This window comes from Salvelinus namaycush, unplaced genomic scaffold (genome assembly GCF_016432855.1).
Source record: "Salvelinus namaycush isolate Seneca unplaced genomic scaffold, SaNama_1.0 Scaffold40, whole genome shotgun sequence".
Taxonomy (NCBI): Eukaryota; Metazoa; Chordata; class Actinopteri; order Salmoniformes; family Salmonidae; genus Salvelinus; species Salvelinus namaycush.
This window is the reverse complement of record NW_024061008.1, coordinates 482,336-501,902: the sequence shown is the minus strand read 5'-3', so window position 1 is coordinate 501,902 and position 19,567 is coordinate 482,336. Positions and strand designations below refer to the sequence as shown.

Here is a 19,567-nt window from a genome sequence, read left to right as displayed (position 1 = left end):
CCTACGTTGTCTTGGCTGTGTGCTTAGGGTTGTTGTACTGTTGGAAGGTGAACCTTCGCCCCAGTCTGAAGTCCTGAGCGCTCTGGAGCAGGTTTTCATCAAGGATCTCTCTGTACTTTGCTCCGTTCATCTTTCCCTCGATCCTGACTAGTCTCCTAGTCCCTGCTGCTGAAAAACATCCCCACAGCATGATGCTGCCACCACCATGCTTCACCGTAGGGATGGTGCCAGGTTTCCTCCAGACATGACGTTTGGCATTCAGGCAAAAGAGGTAATCTTGGTTTCATTAGACCAGAGAATCCTGTTTCTTATGGTCTGAAAGTCTTTATGTGCCTTTTGGAAAACTCCAAGCGGGCTGTCATGTGCCTTTTACTGAGGAGTGGCTTCCGCTGGCCATTCTACCATAAAGGCCTGATTGGTGGAGTGCTGCAGAGATGGTTGTCCTTCTGGAAGGTTCTCCCATCTCCACAGAGGAACTCTGGAGCTCTGACAGAGTGACCATCAGGTTCTTGGTCACCTCCCTGACCAAGGCCCTTCTCCCCCGATTGCTCAGTTTAGCTGGGCGGCCAACTCTAGGAAGAATCTTGGTGGTTCCAAACATCTTCCATTGAAGAATGGAGGCCACTGGGTTCTTGGGGACCTTCAATGCTGGAGAAATGTTTTGGTACCCTTCCCCAGATCTGTGCCTCGACACAATCCTGTCTGAGCTCTACGGACAATTCCTTTGACCTCATGGCTTGGTTTTTGCTGACATGCACTGTCAACTGTGGGACTTTATATAGACAGGTGTGTGCCTTTCCAAATCATCAACATCAAGGATGAGCAATGGAAACAGGATGCACCGGAGCTCAATGTCGAGTCTCATAGCAAAGGGCCTGAATACTTCTGCAAAAAATTCTACAAACCTGTTTTCACTTTGTCATTATGGGGTGATGTGTGTAGATTGCTGAGGATTTATTTATTTAATGAATTTTAGAATAAAGGCTGTAATGTAACAAAATGTGGAAAAAGTCAAGGGGTCTGAATACTTTTCAAAGGCACTGTATATACTTCCTTAATTTATTTTTAAACGTAAAAAAAATATACAAAAATACATTTTCTTTTTGCCTTTTGGGCCTGGGCCCAGGGGCTTCAGCCCCGGTAAGCCCCTGCATTCATCCGGCTCTGAACTTTCCTGGTCCCAGAATATTCATTAACACCATGTTTCTTGGTTTGCTGGTGGCTCTCACTTGTCTCTCTTACCTGCACATCTAGCTAGTGGGCTCCTGAGGGTTAAAGCCCGGTATAGTTCTGTTTGCACCAGCCACTCTCCTTCCAAGAACCGACTGGCACAAAAACATAACCACCAGCCCTTCCACATCTAGGTTGCTCCCTTCATACAAACTGACACTATATGACCACATTTCTGGCATTGAAAACACTGCAGAATAGCTGCCTCCAATGCTCTAACCAGGTGCTGACGGGCTGGTGCTAGGTTGGTGTGGCAGAGTGAGTGGCTAGGCTGGTGTGGCAGAGTGTGAATGGCTAGGCTGGTATTAGGGGTCGGCGTGGCAGAGTGAGTGGCAAGGCTGGTGCTACACTGGTGCGGGAGTGTGAATGGCTAGGCTGGTGTGGGAGTGTGAATGGCTAGGTTGGTGCTAGGCTGGTGTGGGAGTGTGAATGGCTAGGCTGGTATTATGCTGGCGTGGGAGTGTGAATGGCTAGGCTGGTATTAGGCTGGCATGGGAGTGTGAATGGCTAGGCTGGTATTATGCTGGCATGGGAGTGTGAATGGCTAGGCTGGTATTATGCTGGCATGGGAGTGTGAATGTGAATGGCTAGGCTGGTGCGGGAGTGTTAATGGCTAGGCTGGTATTAGGAGTTTGTGTGGGAGTGTTAATGGCTAGGCTGGTATTAGGAGTTGGTGTGGGAGTGTTAATGGCTAGGCTGGTATTAGGAGTTGGTGTGGGAGTGTTAATGGCTAGACTGGTATTAGGAGCTGGTGTGGGAGTGTTAATGGCTAGGCTGGTATTAGGAGTTTGTGTGGGAGTGTTAATGGCTAGACTGGTATTAGGAGTTGGTGTGGGAGTGTTAATGGCTAGGCTGGTATTAGGAGTTGGTGTGGGAGTGTTAATGGCTAGGCTGGTATTAGGAGTTGGTGTGGGAGTGTTAATGGCTAGGCTGGTATTAGGAGTTGGTGTGGGAGAGTGAACGTGGGTATAAATCTACAACTCCAAAGCCAGGGATCATCAACTAGATGATTCAGTCGCGGATGGTCAGGGGGCCGGAACATAATTGCACATTTGTAGACTACAAATTGACCACAAGAAGCTCAAAAAGATTTTACTAAAAACATGTCAAACCTTGCTTATGTTTGTATTCGATCACATACAGTATATTGCTCTTTTACGCATGGGAATACTTTGAAACAGATTTCCAAAATTAAAATAACTTGGAGCTGTTTTGCTGGTGTTTTTACAGTCTTTTATGTTCAACAATAAAACATATAACTTCTGTTTTGTTCAGAAAACTTGGGGGAGGGCAAATAAAATCACCAGTTGGGGAACCCTGTCCTAAACCATGTTAAGCTGCTAACAGAAGCTCCTGCTGACGCTAACTGGAGTGTGTGAATGGAGAGAGAGGGAGATGAAGAGGGAGCGAGGAAGACAGAGGAAGGGTCAAATACGACATTTAAAATGTCTTTATTCTTTTGGAACTTGTGTGTGTATAATGTTTACTGTTAATTTTAATTGTTTATTATCTACTTCACTTGCTTTGGCAATGTTAACTTATGTTTCCCATGTCAATAAAGCCCCTTCAATTGAAAATGAAGAGAGAGTGTGAAGAACCAGGGCACTGTGGAGAGAGATCACTCAAGAACAACATGCCACACAGTGGTCAGTTACCATTTTATTATTAGTGTTATACTGATCTGAGTTCAGCGTTTCCAAAGGAATAGTTTGATAAGCATGATGCAAAAAAACACCCCAGAACAGGAGTCTCCAACTGTTCTCCTGGAGAGCTACCCATCCTGAGCAGGATTCTGCTCCAGCCCTGCTCTAACACACCTGGTCCTGCTAAACAGCTGCTCCTCCTCAACACCGTGATTGGTTAAATTGGGTGTGTTAGAATAGAGCAGGGTTGGAGAAAAACATTCTCCAGGAGGAGGGTTGACCACCCCAGCTTCTAGAACCTACCCCTGGCTCCAGAGTCTTTTAGAGTTCTCTGGCTCCAGAGTCTTTTAGAGTTCTCTGGCTCCAGAGTCTTTTAGAGTTCTCTAGCTCCAGAGTCTTTTAGAGTTCTCTAGCTCCAGAGTCTTTTAGAGTTCTCTGGCTCCAGAGTCTTTTAGAGTTCTCTGGCTCCAGAGTCTTTAGAGTTCTCTGGCTCCAGAGTCTTTAGAGTTCTCTGGCTCCAGAGTCTTTTAGAGTTCTCTGGCTCCAGAGTCTTTAGAGTTCTCTGGCTCCAGAGTCTTTAGAGTTCTCTTCAGTCTAAAATGACCATGACATTCTTTTTGATCCTCATCTTTTGTTAAAGAAAAATATGAAAATAGAGTTGACGGAACATTTAGGCACACTATAGACACGTACTGTACACAGATATGCACACGGTTCATTATCATAGATTCATAATGTACTAGGAGATCCCGGCTTTTCATAGCAACGCTTCATTCAAATGTACATGATGCTTGCTGTGTTGTCTCAGATTCTGTGCCCCGTTCATTTAATGATTAATACAACGCAGGACCATGTTGACGTGGGGTAAACCCTGTGGACATCAATAGCCGAGCCATCCTGAATGGGAGAGAGTGGAGGCTTTAAAGATGACGTCCTGTGGGGTTCCCCTTGTCACCTTTCCTGTCCGCGGACAAATATCCACTTCCTTTTAAAAGTCACACAGCTCAGATTTCATGTCCTCACACTGCCAATCAAGGTCTAGAGCTGTTCAGTGCCAGCCAATCACAGCAGACGAGGGACAGTTCCATCCAATTGCAGCAGTGGAATGGAGCTCTGTTCGGCGAATGAAATAACTCCGGTACTAAGCGTTACTTAGCAGTGATTTAACAGAAACATGGCTTTCCTGCGATTTGATTGGACAGATGACCCAAAGTCTCTCCTGTTATTGGTTCATTGGTTCATACAACAGTGAATAATTTCTGTTCACTCTCCAATCAACAGGTTCATATGCATAATAAGTCCTTCCACCATATCTCTAGACCAATGAACTATAGCTTCCCGTCCAGAGGCTTTAGCTCGACTGGCTAGATCACTCTTCACTCTTGCTGACACATCGGCATGGAAACCACATTCATCAGGAGTAAAAAATAATTAAAAAATACGTATAAAACGAGTCTGCAATTAAAAGTTGATTTTTTGTTTTTTTTACAACGGAATGTTGGGTTAGAATTTCTTTGGGAGGGGGGGGGGGAACTCTTTCACCTTCTCTACAATTTTTCAATTTTTATACAATTATTCAAAAACTCATGGATCAAATAAAAATACTGCACAAGATGAAATTTTCTCTGAATGAAAGTGTGATAAAGCAGGGATATCAGTGTGTTTTCTCTTTGTTACTTAGTGGTATGATACTATAGCATGGGCCCACACTGGCACAGTGTCTGACTGGGGAGGGCTGCATCTTACTGCCACGCACACACACACTAAACACACACACTCTCAAACACACACACACACTAAACACACACACACACACACACTCTCAAACACACATACATACGCCCAAGCGAGTACATTCTACTCGACAGACAGTTGCTTCTACAGACAGCAACATTCACAGTCTGCCCTGTCATTTCATTCTGTCTCATTCCAAAATGTAGTGGATTACTATTAGACTGTGTCAGTCCATTAGAACGGGCCATTTCAGGCCGTTACCCAGGCCGTTACCCAGGCCGTTACCCAGGCCTCACCGGCAGGGGAGCGGTTCATTCTGCTTTCCACATGATTAACATGAAGCACAGTAGAGCTGTCCATCATTCCCGTCAACAAACAAACAAACAGTTAGAGCTGTGGTTGTCATGGCTACTGACAGGCGCATTAAAAAGGGGGAGTGGACTTTAGATCAAACTCAGCCTCCTCGTGTCCTTATGACATGACGATGATGTCACATTGACAAAACGTGACAAACAAACGCCTTGCAGAACCGGATGTGGTTGACACTTCATCTCTCACTACCCATGGCATCCTCTATGCCATATTCCCCCCTCCCCTATCAATCTATTTCTATACCGGTACATGTATTTCTGTATACGTGGCCTGGTATCAGGAAGTGAGATCACCTGCTGGGCATATCAGAGCAGCTCTCCCAGTCTGACAACACATCTACTATAAAACAGTTAGCATAAAACAAAAAATAAAACCCAAATCAGTTTGTTCGTGCTACAGGAGTGTGTTTGTGAGGCACGTAGGGGAAGTGGAGAGCAGGGCAGAGTTAACAACTAGGATGGTCTCAACAATCCCTTCGAGAGAGGGCAGAACACACACGCGCGTTAACCTCTTCTCAACAGCACAACTCCTCCCCACAACTCTCCTCCCTCTTCTCTCACGCCGTGTGTCACCTGGTACACTGCCCAGTTCCAGTCTCCTGTCACCTCTTCAGGAAGGTGCTCTTGACTTTCTGTGTGTATCTGGCTGTGCGCGGCGAGCGGGAGTGCAGTTTGACAAACAGCTCAGGGAACTTGTAGTGAGGGAACATGGTCTCCAGGAACCCTTCTAGCAGCACGTAGACCAGCCGACGATTCATTGGTCCGTGTTGGAACATGTCAAACACACGCAGGATTCCCTTTCGAGTCGTATCCGCCCCGATGATGTGCTTCATCTCATCTGGAAGAGGAGGACAAATGGCTGATTAATACTGAACAAGTTTGTTCAGTCTGTGTGTGTTTACTCTGTGTGTGTGTGTGTGTGTTTACTCTGTGTGTGTGTGTGTGTGTGTGTGTGTATTAGTTACCTGGCATGATTCCCAATAGGTTGGTCTTGGCCGCGACCCTCGTCCTCATGCGGATGTTCTTGTCCCTGCGGGGTGGAGACTCGGCCAGGATTCCGTTGGGCCAGTACGAATCCCTGCACAGTTGCGGGACCACAGAGTTACTGATGGGCTTTCTAACCAATCACACGCAGCGATCTGATGGTGTGTGTGTGTGTGTGTTTGTTACCGGAACTTCTTGACGTAGTCGGCCACCTGTTCTGGAGCTGTCATGAAGTCCACATGATCCACGATCTTCCTGCAGAGACCAGAGGCAGACAATAGTCAGATCTCCGTATGTGGCGCTGATGAGTGTGTGTGTGTGTGTGTGTGTGTGTGTGTGTGGTACCTGTTGATAGTGTCTCCGTATGTGGCTCTGATGAGTGTGTGTGTGTGTGTGTGTGTGTGTGTGTGTGTGTGTGTGTGGTACCTGTTGATAGTGTCTCCGTATGTGGCTCTGATGAATGTGTGTGTGTGTGTGTGTGTGTGTGTGGTACCTGTTGATAGTGTCTCCGTATGTGGCTCTGATGAATGTGTGTGTGTGTGTGTGTGTGTGTGTGTGTGTGTGTGGTACCTGTTGATAGTGTCTCCGTATGTGGCTCTGATGAATGTGTGTGTGTGTGTGTGTGTGTGTGTGTGGTACCTGTTGATAGTGTCTCCGTATGTGGCTCTGATGAATGTGTGTGTGTGTGTGTGTGTGGTACCTGTTGATAGTGTCTCCGTATGTGGCTCTGATGAGTTGCTGCAGAAGGTTCTTGATGTTCCTGCGAAGCCACTGGTTCCTCTCCTTCAGGTCAAACACCTCATCCATCAACAGTAGCATCACACGCAGGGGGATGTTATCATCTACCTGGAACACACACACGATGCCAAAGTGACCAATTACACCACTATAATGCTTTCACTTATTAAGATGTTTCAGAGCAGAGGGCCCATAAGCTGGTGGATCCCTGTGTGGGGGGGGTGTTGTACTCACGTTGTCGTCCAGCTGGGCCGAGACTCGGCAGTGCTCTGGGTCAAAGTCAGACTTGGGGAGCAGTGGAGGCACCTGGAAACCAGACATTACAGAGTTAAATTATAGTCAGAGTATTGTTAGAGTATGGTTAAATTATAGCCAGAGTATTGTTAGAGTATGGTTAAATTATAGGCAGAGTATTGTTAGAGTATGGTTAAATTATGGGCAGAGTATTGTTAGAGTATGGTTAAATTATGGGCAGAGTATGGTTAAATTATGGTCAGAGTATTGTTAGAGTATGGTTGGAGTGTTAGAGTATAGTCAGTATGGTTGAAGTTGGGGCTGTTGCAGAAAGAACCCCCCCCCATCAACGGGGCTGTAGCGGGGTGGGTTGGGAGCTTCAAGTTCCTCTGTGTCCACATCGCTCAGGAATTAACATGGTCCACACTAGGGTTGTTACGGTGACCGTATTACCGCCACACCGGCGGTCACGAGTCATGAAGGCAGTCAAATGTCACGTGACCGTTTAGTCACGGTAACTAGGCTTCTCTGAGCTCTGATGCTGCTGATGGTCATTTGTAGTCTACTGAACTTGTTAACTGCCTGGTACTCAGCACTCTATTGTCCCTATAATCACTCTGACATCAATGCAAATGGAATGGGAAATCTAATCAAACACTTCATGAGAGCCCATGAGCTCATGTTGCGCAACATTTCTATAGGCTATGCAGCTTTCTATAGGCTAGGCCTACTATTTATATTTATCAACTTTCCTAATATTAAGCACATTGCTCATATTTACAACAGGAGTTTAGCCTACCTGACTGGCATGAAAATGAACCACAGCAAATGTCACACATATATATTATTTAGTATATGTAAAGACAATATTAAATCAAGAATAGTGTGATGGGTGACAATATTAGTCCATCGCTGGCGAGTGGCGCGTTGCCCATTGCTGGCGAGTTGCCCATCTGTAGCGAATTACGCATTGTCTATCACTAGCGAATTACGCATTATCTACCACTCGCGAACGATGCATTATCACAAGCCAATGATGCATTATCACCAGCCGATGACGCATTATCACCGACCGATGCTGCATTATCACCGGCAGATGCTGCATTATCACCGGCAGATGCTGCATTATCGCCGGTCGATGCTGCATTATCGTCAGCCAATGATGCACTATCACTAGCCAATGATGCACTATCACCAGCCAATGCTGCATTATCGCCAGCCAATGCTGCATTATCGTCAGCCAATGCTGCATTATCGTCAGCCAATGATGCATTATCGCTAGTGAATGGGTGCATTGTCGCTAGTGAATGGGTGCATTGTCACTAGTGAATGGGTGCATTATCACTAGTGAATGGGTGCATTATCACTAGTGAATGGGTGCATTATCACTAGTGAATGATGCCCAGCTTAAGGCAAGAAACAATGCCTTTTTTCTCTTGACTTTTTCAGATCATAGTGGCACACCTCATGTAGCCTAGTCTATAGGCCTATATGTTTTAATAAGGTTAGTATCACACCTCATGTAGCCTAGTCTATAGGCCTAAATGTTTTAATAAGGTTAGTATCACACCTCATGTAGCCTAGTCTATAGGCCTAAATGTTTTAATAAGGTTAGTATCACACCTCATGTAGCCTAGTCTATAGGCCTAAATGTTTTAATAAGGTTACTATCACACCTCATGTAGCCTAGTCTATAGGCCTAAATGTTTTAATAAGGTTAGTACCACACCTCATGTAGCCTAGTCTATAGGCCTAAATGTTTTAATAAGGTTACTATCACACCTCATGTAGCCTAGTCTATAGGCCTAAATGTTTTAATAAGGTTACTATCACACCTCATGTAGCCTAGTCTATAGGCCTAAATGTTTTAATAAGGTTTGTACCACACCTCATGTAGCCTAGTCTATAGGCCTATATGTTTTAATAAGGTTAGTATCACACCTCATGTAGCCTAGTCTATAGGCATAAATGTTTTAATAAGGTTAGTACCACACCTCATGTAGCCTAGTCTATAGGCCTATATGTTTTAATAAGGTTAGTATCACACCTCATGTAGCCTAGTCTATAGGCCTATATGTTTTAATAAGGTTAGTATCACACCTCATGTAGCCTAGTCTATAGGCCTAAATGTTTTAATAAGGTTAGTATCACACCTCATGTAGCCTAGTCTATAGGCCTAAATGTTTTAATAAGGTTAGTATCACACCTCATGTAGCCTAGTCTATAGGCCTAAATGTTTTAATAAGGTTAGTACCACACCTCATGTAGCCTAGTCTATAGGCCTAAATGTTTTAATGTCCTTACCTTGAACACGGACTGTTTGATGTCCTGTCCCAGTTTCTCAGACATGCGTCCCATGTTGTCAGCAGCCTTGTTCATCCCTCCAGCCAGACTGTCTGGCAGGCCCTTCACAGCGTTGGACACGTTACGCATCGAGCTACGCAGTGGGTTCACAAACGTATCCATCTGAGGACACACACACTAGACAGGTGAGTTTGTGTAGTGAGATACCGTAGATAAGCAACTGGACTATCTGCAGTTGGGCAAGGTGAGTGTCTGTCTCTCTGTGTGTGTCTGTGTGTCTCTCTGTGTGTGTGTGTGTGTGTGTCTGTCTCTCTGTGTGTGTGTGTGTGTGTGTGTGTGTGTGTGTGTGTGTGTGTGTGTGTGTTTGTCTCTGTGTGTGTGTGTGTGTCTGTGTGTCTCTGTGTGGGTGTCTGTGTGTGTGTCTCTCTCTCTGTGCGTGTGTGTGTGTGTGTCTGTGTGTGTGGGTGTGTGTATGAACCTTGCGTGCGAAATCTCCCTTCCCCTTGCTGTACTGTTTATTCTCCAGGAAGTCGTAGACGTAGTGAACCAGAGTAGGACAGGCCTTCACCATCTCTGGATTCAGCAGCAGCTATCACGCAGACAACAGAGGAATGGTTATAGCCAAGTAAACGGGTGTACTTAAGGCATGACACACTCCTTCAACACACTCTTACCTGTAGGTACGAGTTCAGGTCTTTTTTCCTCCTCTCCAGGAAGTCTCTGTCCATGTTGTTAAATGTCTTCTTCCCCGGCAGCTTCAGGATCGACGTCAAATTCTCAAACTGGAACACAACACACCCAGGTTCCCGAAATGGAGGTACAACACACCCATAGAGGATCGATGGAGGCCGCATTTGGACAAAAGTCTGTTTTAGCATGGGGCAGCGCCATTGAGGATTCCACCATTTTGGAAGTAGTCAACTGGGTGGGACTTCCTATAGGTTAAGGAAGGTTCACATAATTCCATCCAGGTCATCAGGAGGGATCAGTCAATGAGTTGTACTTGTGAGCAAACATTTCATTATTGCAGGTGGCAGTATATCCCCAGCTTTGGCTTTATACTGGTTCAGACTATACACCCTCCAGCACAGTAGGTGGCAGTATATCCCCAGCTTTGGCTTTATACCGGTTCAGACTATACACCCTCCAGCACAGCAGGTGGCAGTAGCCACCTTTTCAGTTTACAAACTGAACTTATAAAATCAGAAGAATAAATTGACTACTTTAAAATGGAGATCGCCCTCAATGGCGCTGCCCATGCTGGCACAGAAGGTGCCATAGCCATGCCATCTTTCCATATCTATGTACACACCTTAGTAGTCAGAAGCCCTTTTCTATAGGCACACACACACACCAACACACTCATATTTACCTTGACCTGCTCCGTGATCCTCATGTGGAAGTCGTGGAAGTCAGAGTAGCGTCGGTAGGTCTTCCAGGAGTCTTCGCTGCCGTCGTGGTTACGGCGCAACACAGTGATGGCGTAGAGGGCGTAGGTCTTGCCGTGGTCGTTACACACCCCTGTAGCACCCAGCAGCCCCAACCCAGCCCCAGGGAGACAGGCATCAGATACTGATACAGAGCCCAGGAAGGGTGAAGAGATGGGGGAGAGGGAGGGAGGGGTGATAGTACATAGGATGGGGCATATGCAGACAGAGGGTGCCGTGGGTAGTGAGACAGAGGGTGCCGTGGGCAGTGAGACAGAGAGTGCCGTGGGCAGTGAGACAGAGGGTGCCGTGGGCAGTGAGACAGAGGGTGCCGTGGGCAGTGAGACAGAGGGTGCCGTGGGCAGTGAGACAGAGGGTGCCGTGGGTAGTGAGACAGAGGAAGGAAAAACAATGAACAACAAAGATGGCATAAAGACATGGTAAAGGTGATGGCATAAAGACATGGTAAAGGTGGTGGCATAAAGACATGGTAAAGGTGGTGGCATAAAGACATGGTAAAGGTGGTGGCATAAAGACATGGTAAAGGTGGTGGCATAAAGACATGGTAAAGGTGGTGGCATAAAGACATGGTAAAGGTGGTGGCATAAAGACATGGTAAAGGTGGTGGCATAAAGACATGGTAAAGGTGGTGGCATAAAGACATGGTAAAGGTGATGGCATAAAGACATGGTAAAGGTGATGGCATAAAGACATGGTAAAGGTGATGGAACACTGACATGGTGATGGAACACTGACATGGTGATGGAACACTGACATGGTGATGGAGCACTGACATGGTGATGGAACACTGACATGGTGATGGAACACTGACATGGTGATGGAACACTGACATGGTGATGGAACACTGACATGGTGATGGAACACTGACATGGTGATGGAACACTGACATGGTGATGGAACACTGACATGGTGATGGAACACTGACATGGTGAAGGAACACTGACATGGTGAAGGAACACTGACATGGTGAAGGAACACTGACATGGTGAAGGAACACTGACATGGTGATGGAACACTGACATGGTGATGGAACACTGACAACACTGACATGGTGAAGGAACACTGACATGGTGATGGAACACTGACATGGTGATGGAACACTGACATGGTGATGGAACACTGACATGGTGATGGAACACTGACATGGTGATGGAACACTGACATGGTGATGGAACACTGACATGGTGATGGAACACTGACATGGTGATGGAACACTGACATGGTGAAGGTGATGGAATAGTGATATGGTGAAGGTGATGGAATAGTGATTGTGTGAAAAGAAAAGTAACAGCAACATGAGATGGTGAGCTAAGCGATACAAGCTGATGGTTAACGTGAGGACATGAAGTCAGATGTGGAAGGGCGATGCAGAGGGGAGGAGGGGGCTAGTCAGGGGGAGGTGTTAGTAGGTCAAAAGGCTGACAACAGTTCTGGCCCTAAATTTTTTTTAACTGTCACATCGCTGTAAAATCTAAACAATTGCCTCCCCTGCCCAGCCCAATCAATCAAATCAATTAATCAAATTTCAAAACATGCTGGACATTTTCTCATCCCTGATACTGTTGAATATTGATAACAGAACTCACTGACTGTCCTCATGTAGTGTAAGTAGACAAAGCCACCTCCAGGCTCCTTACAGCGGCATGGCATTTTGACAGGGGAACGGTTTTAAGGCTACTACAGTCGTACACACACATCTCTGAATGAAACGACATTAGTGGCCAGTAGTCACACATGCAAGTGAGAGGACATGGATAGCTGGTTTACTTTCAGTAACACACTAGTTTACAATAAATTGCACTACACCACAGACAATACACTCATCTGACTGGAGACTATATCATGTGTGTGTGTGTGTGTGTGTGTGTGTGTGTGTGTGTGTGTGTGTGTGTGTGCGTCCACCTGTATCAGAGATGAAGGCGTGTAGCTGTATATTGTCATCATGGCAGGAGTTCGACAGGTCATCCAGAGACTGTAAACAGAGGAGAGAGAAACAACCAGTCAGAACCAGAGATACTGCCAATCTTTGGACTAACATCCAATCAACACCTGTGATACTGTTAATCCCTGTACTAACAGCCAATCAAGTGCAGCGATACTGCCTGCTACTGTGACCTCTGCAGTAAAAGTCATCCATTTCTTAACTGGTGTTAAATGTTAACACCTCAACAGCAGGGTAGTTAACATCAGCTGTATACCAGTAAAACCTGTTGAAACAGCACTATGACTATCTGTAGTGAATGACAACTGGTGTCTCAGGGGCTGACGAGGACTTACCAGATTAATGCTTCCTGTTGGAGAACCGTTGAACGATTCTGAAGAGGAAGAGAGGGAGAAAAAAGAAAGCAGAGTTAAAGATACCAAACAAGAATTCACAAAATGGGACAAACACCAAATTGAGAGACTATGTAGAATTCTGCAAAAATATCTTCTGTGTACAACGTAAAACACCAAATAATGCATGCAGAGCAGAATTAGGGCAATACCCGCTAATGATCAAAATCCAGAAAAGAGCTGTTAAATTCTACCACCTAAAAGGAAGTGATTCCAAAACCTTCCATCACCTACAGAGTGATGAACCTGGAGAAGAGCCCCCTAAGCAAGCTGGACCTGGGGCTCTGTTCACAAACACAAACACACCCCACAGAGCCCCAGGACAGCAACACAATTAGACCCAACCAAATCATGAGACAACAAAAAGATAATTACTTGACACATTGGAAAGAATTTACAAAAAAAGATAGCAAACTAGAATTATATTTGGGCCTAAACTGAGAGTACAGAATACCTGACCACTGTGACTGACCCAAACTTAAGGAAAGCTTTGAATATGTACAGACTCAGTGAGCATAGCCTTGCTATTGAGAAAGGCCGCCGTAGGCAGACATGGCTCTCAAGAGAAGACAGGCTATGTACACACCGCCCACAAAATGAGGTGGAAACTGAGCTGCACTTCCTAACCTCCTGCCCAATGTATGACCATAGAGACACACATTTCCCTCAGATTACACACACACAAAGATTCAAAAACAAACACAATTTTGATAAACTCCTATATCTATTGTGTGAAATTCCACAGTTTGCAAGCACAGCAGCAAGATTTGTGACCTGATGCCACAAGAAAAGGGCAACCAGTGAAGAACAAATACCACTGTAAATACAACCCATATTTATGTTTATTTATTTTCCCTTTTTTACTTGAACTAGTTGCACATCGTTACAACACTGTATTGCGGTGGAAAATATTATCTTGTGAAGAGACAGCCTTGAAAATGTTCATCTTGTCTTAGTATCATAAATAATCCTTGGTTCCTGCCTGTGCTTGGTAAAGATATGGGGGGGGGCATTAAATCCTCCATAGGACCATCTGCAAGAACGCCCAGAATATGTTCTATAAGTTAAGACAGGAGACGGTGCCAGACACATGCCGGAACCAACCCTATGAACCATGACTACGTAATGTGTCTGTAACCAGTATATAAGATATCTAACGGGACTGCCCCGGTAGAGCTCCTGATGTACTTGGTGCATTGAGTTGGTTAGAACCTCTCAAGCGAGCTGATAATAAAGAATGATTAATTTAAGATTGACTTCGAGTGTTTCATGTGTAGAATTTCCACGACAGTATATAGACATAATATGACATTTGAAATGTCTTTATTCTTTTGTGACTTCTGTGAGTGTAATGTTTACTGTTCATTTTTTATTGTTTTTTTCACTTCTGTTTATTATCTATTTCACTTGCTTTGGCAATGTAAACATATGTTTCCCATGTAAATAAAGCCCCTTGAATTGAAATAGGACAACATTTACTCTTCACAGTCATGGAGAATGGTGTCAAACTCAATTTCTGGGGGGCTGTGTTCATTTTTTAAATATTTTTGTCCAATTAAGACCTAGGCAACCAGGTAAGGGAAGCTCCTAACTGATCAATGACCTTAATTGATTATTCAAGTACAAGGGAGAAGTGAAAACCCACAGACACTCGGCCCTCCAGGAATTGATTGTAACACCCCAGGGTTAAGCTATGCTAACAGCGTAGACAGAGACAGAAGCTGTACTTACCTCCATCTCCGTCATCTGATCCTCTATAAGAGGGTTCTTTGAGCATGTCCAGTTCAGCTAACATCCTGATGTAGAGGGGACTCTGTCTGAACGACGGGTAGTACCTCTCATCACGAAGCATCATGTCATACACCTGCAACACACACACGGGCACACACACACACACACGGGCACACACACACACACACGGGCACACACACACACACACACACACGGGCACACACACACACACACGGGCACACACACACACACACGGGCACACACACACACACACGGGCACACACACACACACACGGGCACACACACACACACACGGGCACACACACACACACGGGCACACACACACACACGGGCACATACACACACGGGCACATACACACGTCAGAACACGTGAATACTTTATTTGTATTGACAATGAAACATTAAGTAGAAAGGTCTCCAATATCTCAGAGATGCTGGTTACAGTAGCTGTTACTGTTGATAGTCTGATAAAAATAGATCATTCAAACACAAACCCACCTTTCTCTGGATGTCGTCAAATATCTCTGGCGTGGGGTCACTGTCCTTCTGTAGCTTCTCTCCCAGTTTGAGAACAGACGCCTCGTCTACCTGCACCCTGGGGGACGCCTGGAGAGAGAGGGAGAGAGATTATACAATTGAGAGAACATTTGTGTGTTTAAGTGATACTTCAGGATTTTGCCAATGAGTCCCTTTACTTCCCCAGAGTCAGATGAACTCATGGATACCATTTTTATGTCTCTGTGTGCATTTTGAAAGAAATTAGCTCAATGGCTGGAAGTCTATGGGTATCCCATCGACTTCCAGCCATAATCTCAGTTGGTATTCACATAATAATAAGGAATTCCCTCGACCACGGCCACAAAAAAAACGACAATCTTTCCTATTAACCCCCAATGTAAAAGAGGAAACTTCGCAGGTGATTCTTTGATATACAGAAATAAAACATGCTGAAAAGAAGCTGTGTTGTTCAATGTACCAGGTCAAAAATCCCATACTACGGTTTGCAATGCTCCCACGTAGGGAAATAGAGCCTGCGAAAAGAGCCCTGTGGCTTCAAGCTACTCAGCGACGTAGAGTGGGAAATGTGGGGAACCCGGTATCCATGTAGACTACATGTCGCTATGTGTGTGGAAAACATTTCATCACAGGTAAGACTTTTAACTTGTTTAGTACAGGGCCTTTGTAACTCCTCATTACTTGTAGCTGAATAGTCTGTTTGTTTGGGTTGTTGGTCTTGGCTAGCTTAATGTTCTGGTCGGTAGCTAGCTAGCACTCACTCTGCTGTTAACACCAGCATGAAAAGGGGCATGAGGGAAGCCCTACAATAAGGTTTTTATAAGTAGTGAGAACTCTAGGGAGCGGGCAATGTTGAAAAGCCATCTTTAGACATGTTGTACGTTTCTTAAATGTAGTTTTGTAATTTGACTAAAACAAGTAGTTGTTGTTGTTGTGAGCTAATGGGGTAACCACATGTTGTTTTCCCCAAAGGCGGTCAGGGACGCAACGTTCTATCTAATACGGACTATTGCACCAACGGCCTCATTGCTAAAATTGCGAAATATCCTTTTAAGTAAAGGTGTGTGTCGTGAAACTGTGTGTGTGTGTGAAACTGTGTGTGTGTGTGTGTGAGTGAGACTGTGTGTGTGTGTGTGAGACTGTGTGTGTTACCTTATCAGATAAGTACTGTTCATACACCCCGAGTGCTGCAGCCTTCAGCAGTCCTTTAGTGTCTCCTCCCTTCTTTCCATCCTTCTGCCATCCCTCCATCACCTCAAGTTGTTGCTGGGCTGTTACTCGGTAGCCCTCCACTGTCAGCCAGAAGAACAGCTCTGCCTGGGCTCCAGCCACCAGCATGTAGTCTATAGGAGAGGTCAAAGGTTAGAGGTCAGGCTCAGCTGTTACTCAGTAGCCCTCCACTGTCAGCCAGAAGAACAGCTCTGCCTGGGCCCCAGCCACCACATATAGGAGAGGGTAGAGGTCAAAGGTTAGAGGTCAGGCTCAGCTGTTACTCGGTAGCCCTCCACTGTCAGCCAGAAGAACAGCTCTGCCTGGGCCCCAGCCGCCAGCATGTAGGAGAGGGTAGAGGTCAAAGGTTAGAGGTCAGGTGTGGGTTGTTACTTTGAAGCCATCTTGTCAGGCAAAATAACTTTGCTTGCTTGCATGTCAGGACAGAGACAGTGTGGTGTGTGGTACTAACCCATAAAGAACTGCAGAGCAATGTTGTGTACCAGAATGTGTTCCAGTGGTATGATACACAGCTTGCCCAAGTTTGCCGCTAGTTTCAGAGCATCCACCTCCTACAGTACACAGATGGAAACAGACAGAGAGAGAAAAGGTGAGAACAAGTGAAATTGAGAGAGTACCAGAGGGGGTTTAGTACGTGTTACGGTTGACTCGTTTTCACTCCTATGTTTTACCTTCCCAGACTGTAGCCTCTGTATCCTGGTCTCACAGACCTTCTTCACAAACATCAGACTGTTAATCTGGTTCTTTATTACATTGATATCTGAGAGAGAGCGAGAGCGAGAGCGAGAGCGAGAGCGAGAGCGAGAGCGAGAGAGAGAGAGAGAGAGAGAGAGAGAGAGAGAGAGAGAGAGAGAGAGAGAAATGGAGAGGTAGAGAGAGAAATGGAGAGGTAGAACGAGAGGGAGGAAGGAGGAGGATAGGGAGAGTGGGATATGGAGAGGAGAGTTAAGCGAAAAAATATGAATATTTTAGATTTTCAGGATTTTATGTATACTTTGTTAAGTGTGGGGTCATGCATGTCACTCTGTGTGTGTGTGTGTGTGTGTGCGTGTGTGTACCGTCTCCTGCGGTGTCCAGTGATCGTAGGTACTGTAGTTCCTCCAGGGCCTTGTCTTTAACAGCCTCCAGTTCAGACACTCTGTCTGTCAGCTTCAAGATGTTCATAAAAGCCTCGTAGTTGCAGCCAGAGTCCCGGATCTACACAGACAGGTTTCTCAATAGGTGTATTGATAACAGTTATTGATCTAACAACCACCCACAACAGGTTGATAACCAGTTTATATTGATACATCTTTTTTTTGGTTTAAATATATTTCATCCATAGAGTGGTCCTTCAGAGGAATGATTGTGGAAATATATTTGACATTTTATCCAAAAGCATAATTGATATAAATTGGCATATTTATGACACTGTGGCCACAAAACTAACATTTCTTCAAAAGAATAATATGAAGCTTTACAGCTTGCTCTGTAATACGAGTAGTACTGTGATTACAATAACAATTTTCTTATATTAATTGATGAATATTGAAAAATATAAACATGAATATTGAAAACAATATTTTTTATTTGCCACATTTTTCAATAAATTGTTGAACACAGTACAATTTAAAGTCATGGTCTTGAAAGGTGAAGGTGCATAAAGATGAAATATTATGGAGTCTAAAAAGAAGGCCTTGGTAAGGCAACAATGTCATAAATATGGCAATTTTGATTAATTATTTCGCAATAAGTCCTTTAGATACAAATGTACATCAAGAATCCTTTCTCCAAAGGACCATTCTATGGATAAAATCTTGTGAAAATCCCACAAATCTTGATATTTTTTGGTCCTGGTTTTATTACTGATACTGACCATCCAGATAACAAACTGGTTGATGTAATCAGGATCACTCAGCTGGTTGACCAGGGGAAGGAGAACACCTCGCGCCAGAATCTCCTGGAACATGGACACAATCACATGACATCACCATCAGAATCTCCTGGAACATGGACACAATCACATGACATCACCATCAGAATCTCCTGGAACATGGACACAATCACATGACATCACCATCAGAATCTCCTGGAACATGGACACAATCACATGACATCACCATCAGAATCTCCTGGAACATGGACACAATCACATGACATCACCATCAGAATCTCCTGGAACATGGACACAATCACATGACATCACCATCAGAATCTCCTGGAACATGGACACAATCACATGACATCACCATCAGAATCTCCTGGAACATGGACACAATCACATGACATCACCATCAGAACTGCATGGGTCCATAAACAAATAAGAAACCACACACCCAGAGGAATCATTTCTGGTGGGCGGAGACTGACGCGGTAAGGCTTATAACCGTTCTCTCACTTCAACCAACATGGCTCCTGCTGCACTAGGGGCGCCAAAACCCTAGACCACTTTTATTCTACCCAATGAAATGTATACAAGGCCCTCCCTCGCCATTCCTTAACCTGTTTGGCGTGCAAGCCCGACGTCGGTACACTTATGACAACAGCCAGCTCAAAGTGCAGGGCGCGAAATTCAAAAGATATATTTTTTTAAATATTTAACTTTCACACATTAACAAGTCCAATACAGCATATGAAAGGTACACATCTTGTGAATCAAGCCAACATGTCCGATTTTTAAAATGTTTTACAGGGAAGACACAATATGTAAATCTATTAGCTAACCACGTTAGCAAAAGACACCACTTTTCTTACTCCATCAGCTTTTTACTCCATCAGTAGCTATCACAAATTCGACCAAATAAAGATATAAATAGCCACTAACCAAGAAACAACTTCATCAGATGACAGTCTGATAACATATTTATTGTATAGCATATGTTTTGTTAGAAAAATGTGCATATTTCAGGTATAAATCATAGTTTACATTGCAGCTACAGTCAGAAATTGCACCGAAAGCAGACAGAAAAATTACAGACACCAACGCCAAATAACTAAATACTCATCATAAAACATTTCTGAAAAATACATAGTGTACAGCAATTGAAAGACAGGCATCTTGTGATTCCAG

General features: G+C 44.7%; 1 protein-coding gene across 1 annotated transcript in view; it reads right to left on the bottom strand.

The window, feature by feature from the left end:
- Positions 1–2,871: 2,871 nt before the first annotated feature.
- LOC120041040 (sorting nexin-13-like) overlaps positions 2,872–19,567 on the bottom strand; it is a 58,930-nt gene continuing 42,234 nt past the window's right edge. The window contains exons 9-26 of the mRNA XM_038986003.1: positions 18,374–18,457; positions 17,577–17,715; positions 17,190–17,278; positions 16,970–17,069; positions 16,441–16,631; positions 15,271–15,378; positions 14,752–14,884; positions 12,964–13,001; positions 12,589–12,658; positions 10,611–10,810; positions 9,913–10,020; positions 9,717–9,827; positions 9,239–9,400; positions 6,935–7,006; positions 6,663–6,808; positions 6,149–6,217; positions 5,944–6,056; positions 2,872–5,816 (exon numbers count right to left, since the gene is read on the bottom strand). Of these exons, the coding sequence (XP_038841931.1) occupies positions 5,581–5,816; positions 5,944–6,056; positions 6,149–6,217; positions 6,663–6,808; positions 6,935–7,006; positions 9,239–9,400; positions 9,717–9,827; positions 9,913–10,020; positions 10,611–10,810; positions 12,589–12,658; positions 12,964–13,001; positions 14,752–14,884; positions 15,271–15,378; positions 16,441–16,631; positions 16,970–17,069; positions 17,190–17,278; positions 17,577–17,715; positions 18,374–18,457 (2,169 nt within the window). The 3' untranslated portion in view covers positions 2,872–5,580. The remainder of the gene's footprint in view (positions 5,817–5,943; positions 6,057–6,148; positions 6,218–6,662; positions 6,809–6,934; positions 7,007–9,238; positions 9,401–9,716; positions 9,828–9,912; positions 10,021–10,610; positions 10,811–12,588; positions 12,659–12,963; positions 13,002–14,751; positions 14,885–15,270; positions 15,379–16,440; positions 16,632–16,969; positions 17,070–17,189; positions 17,279–17,576; positions 17,716–18,373; positions 18,458–19,567) is intronic.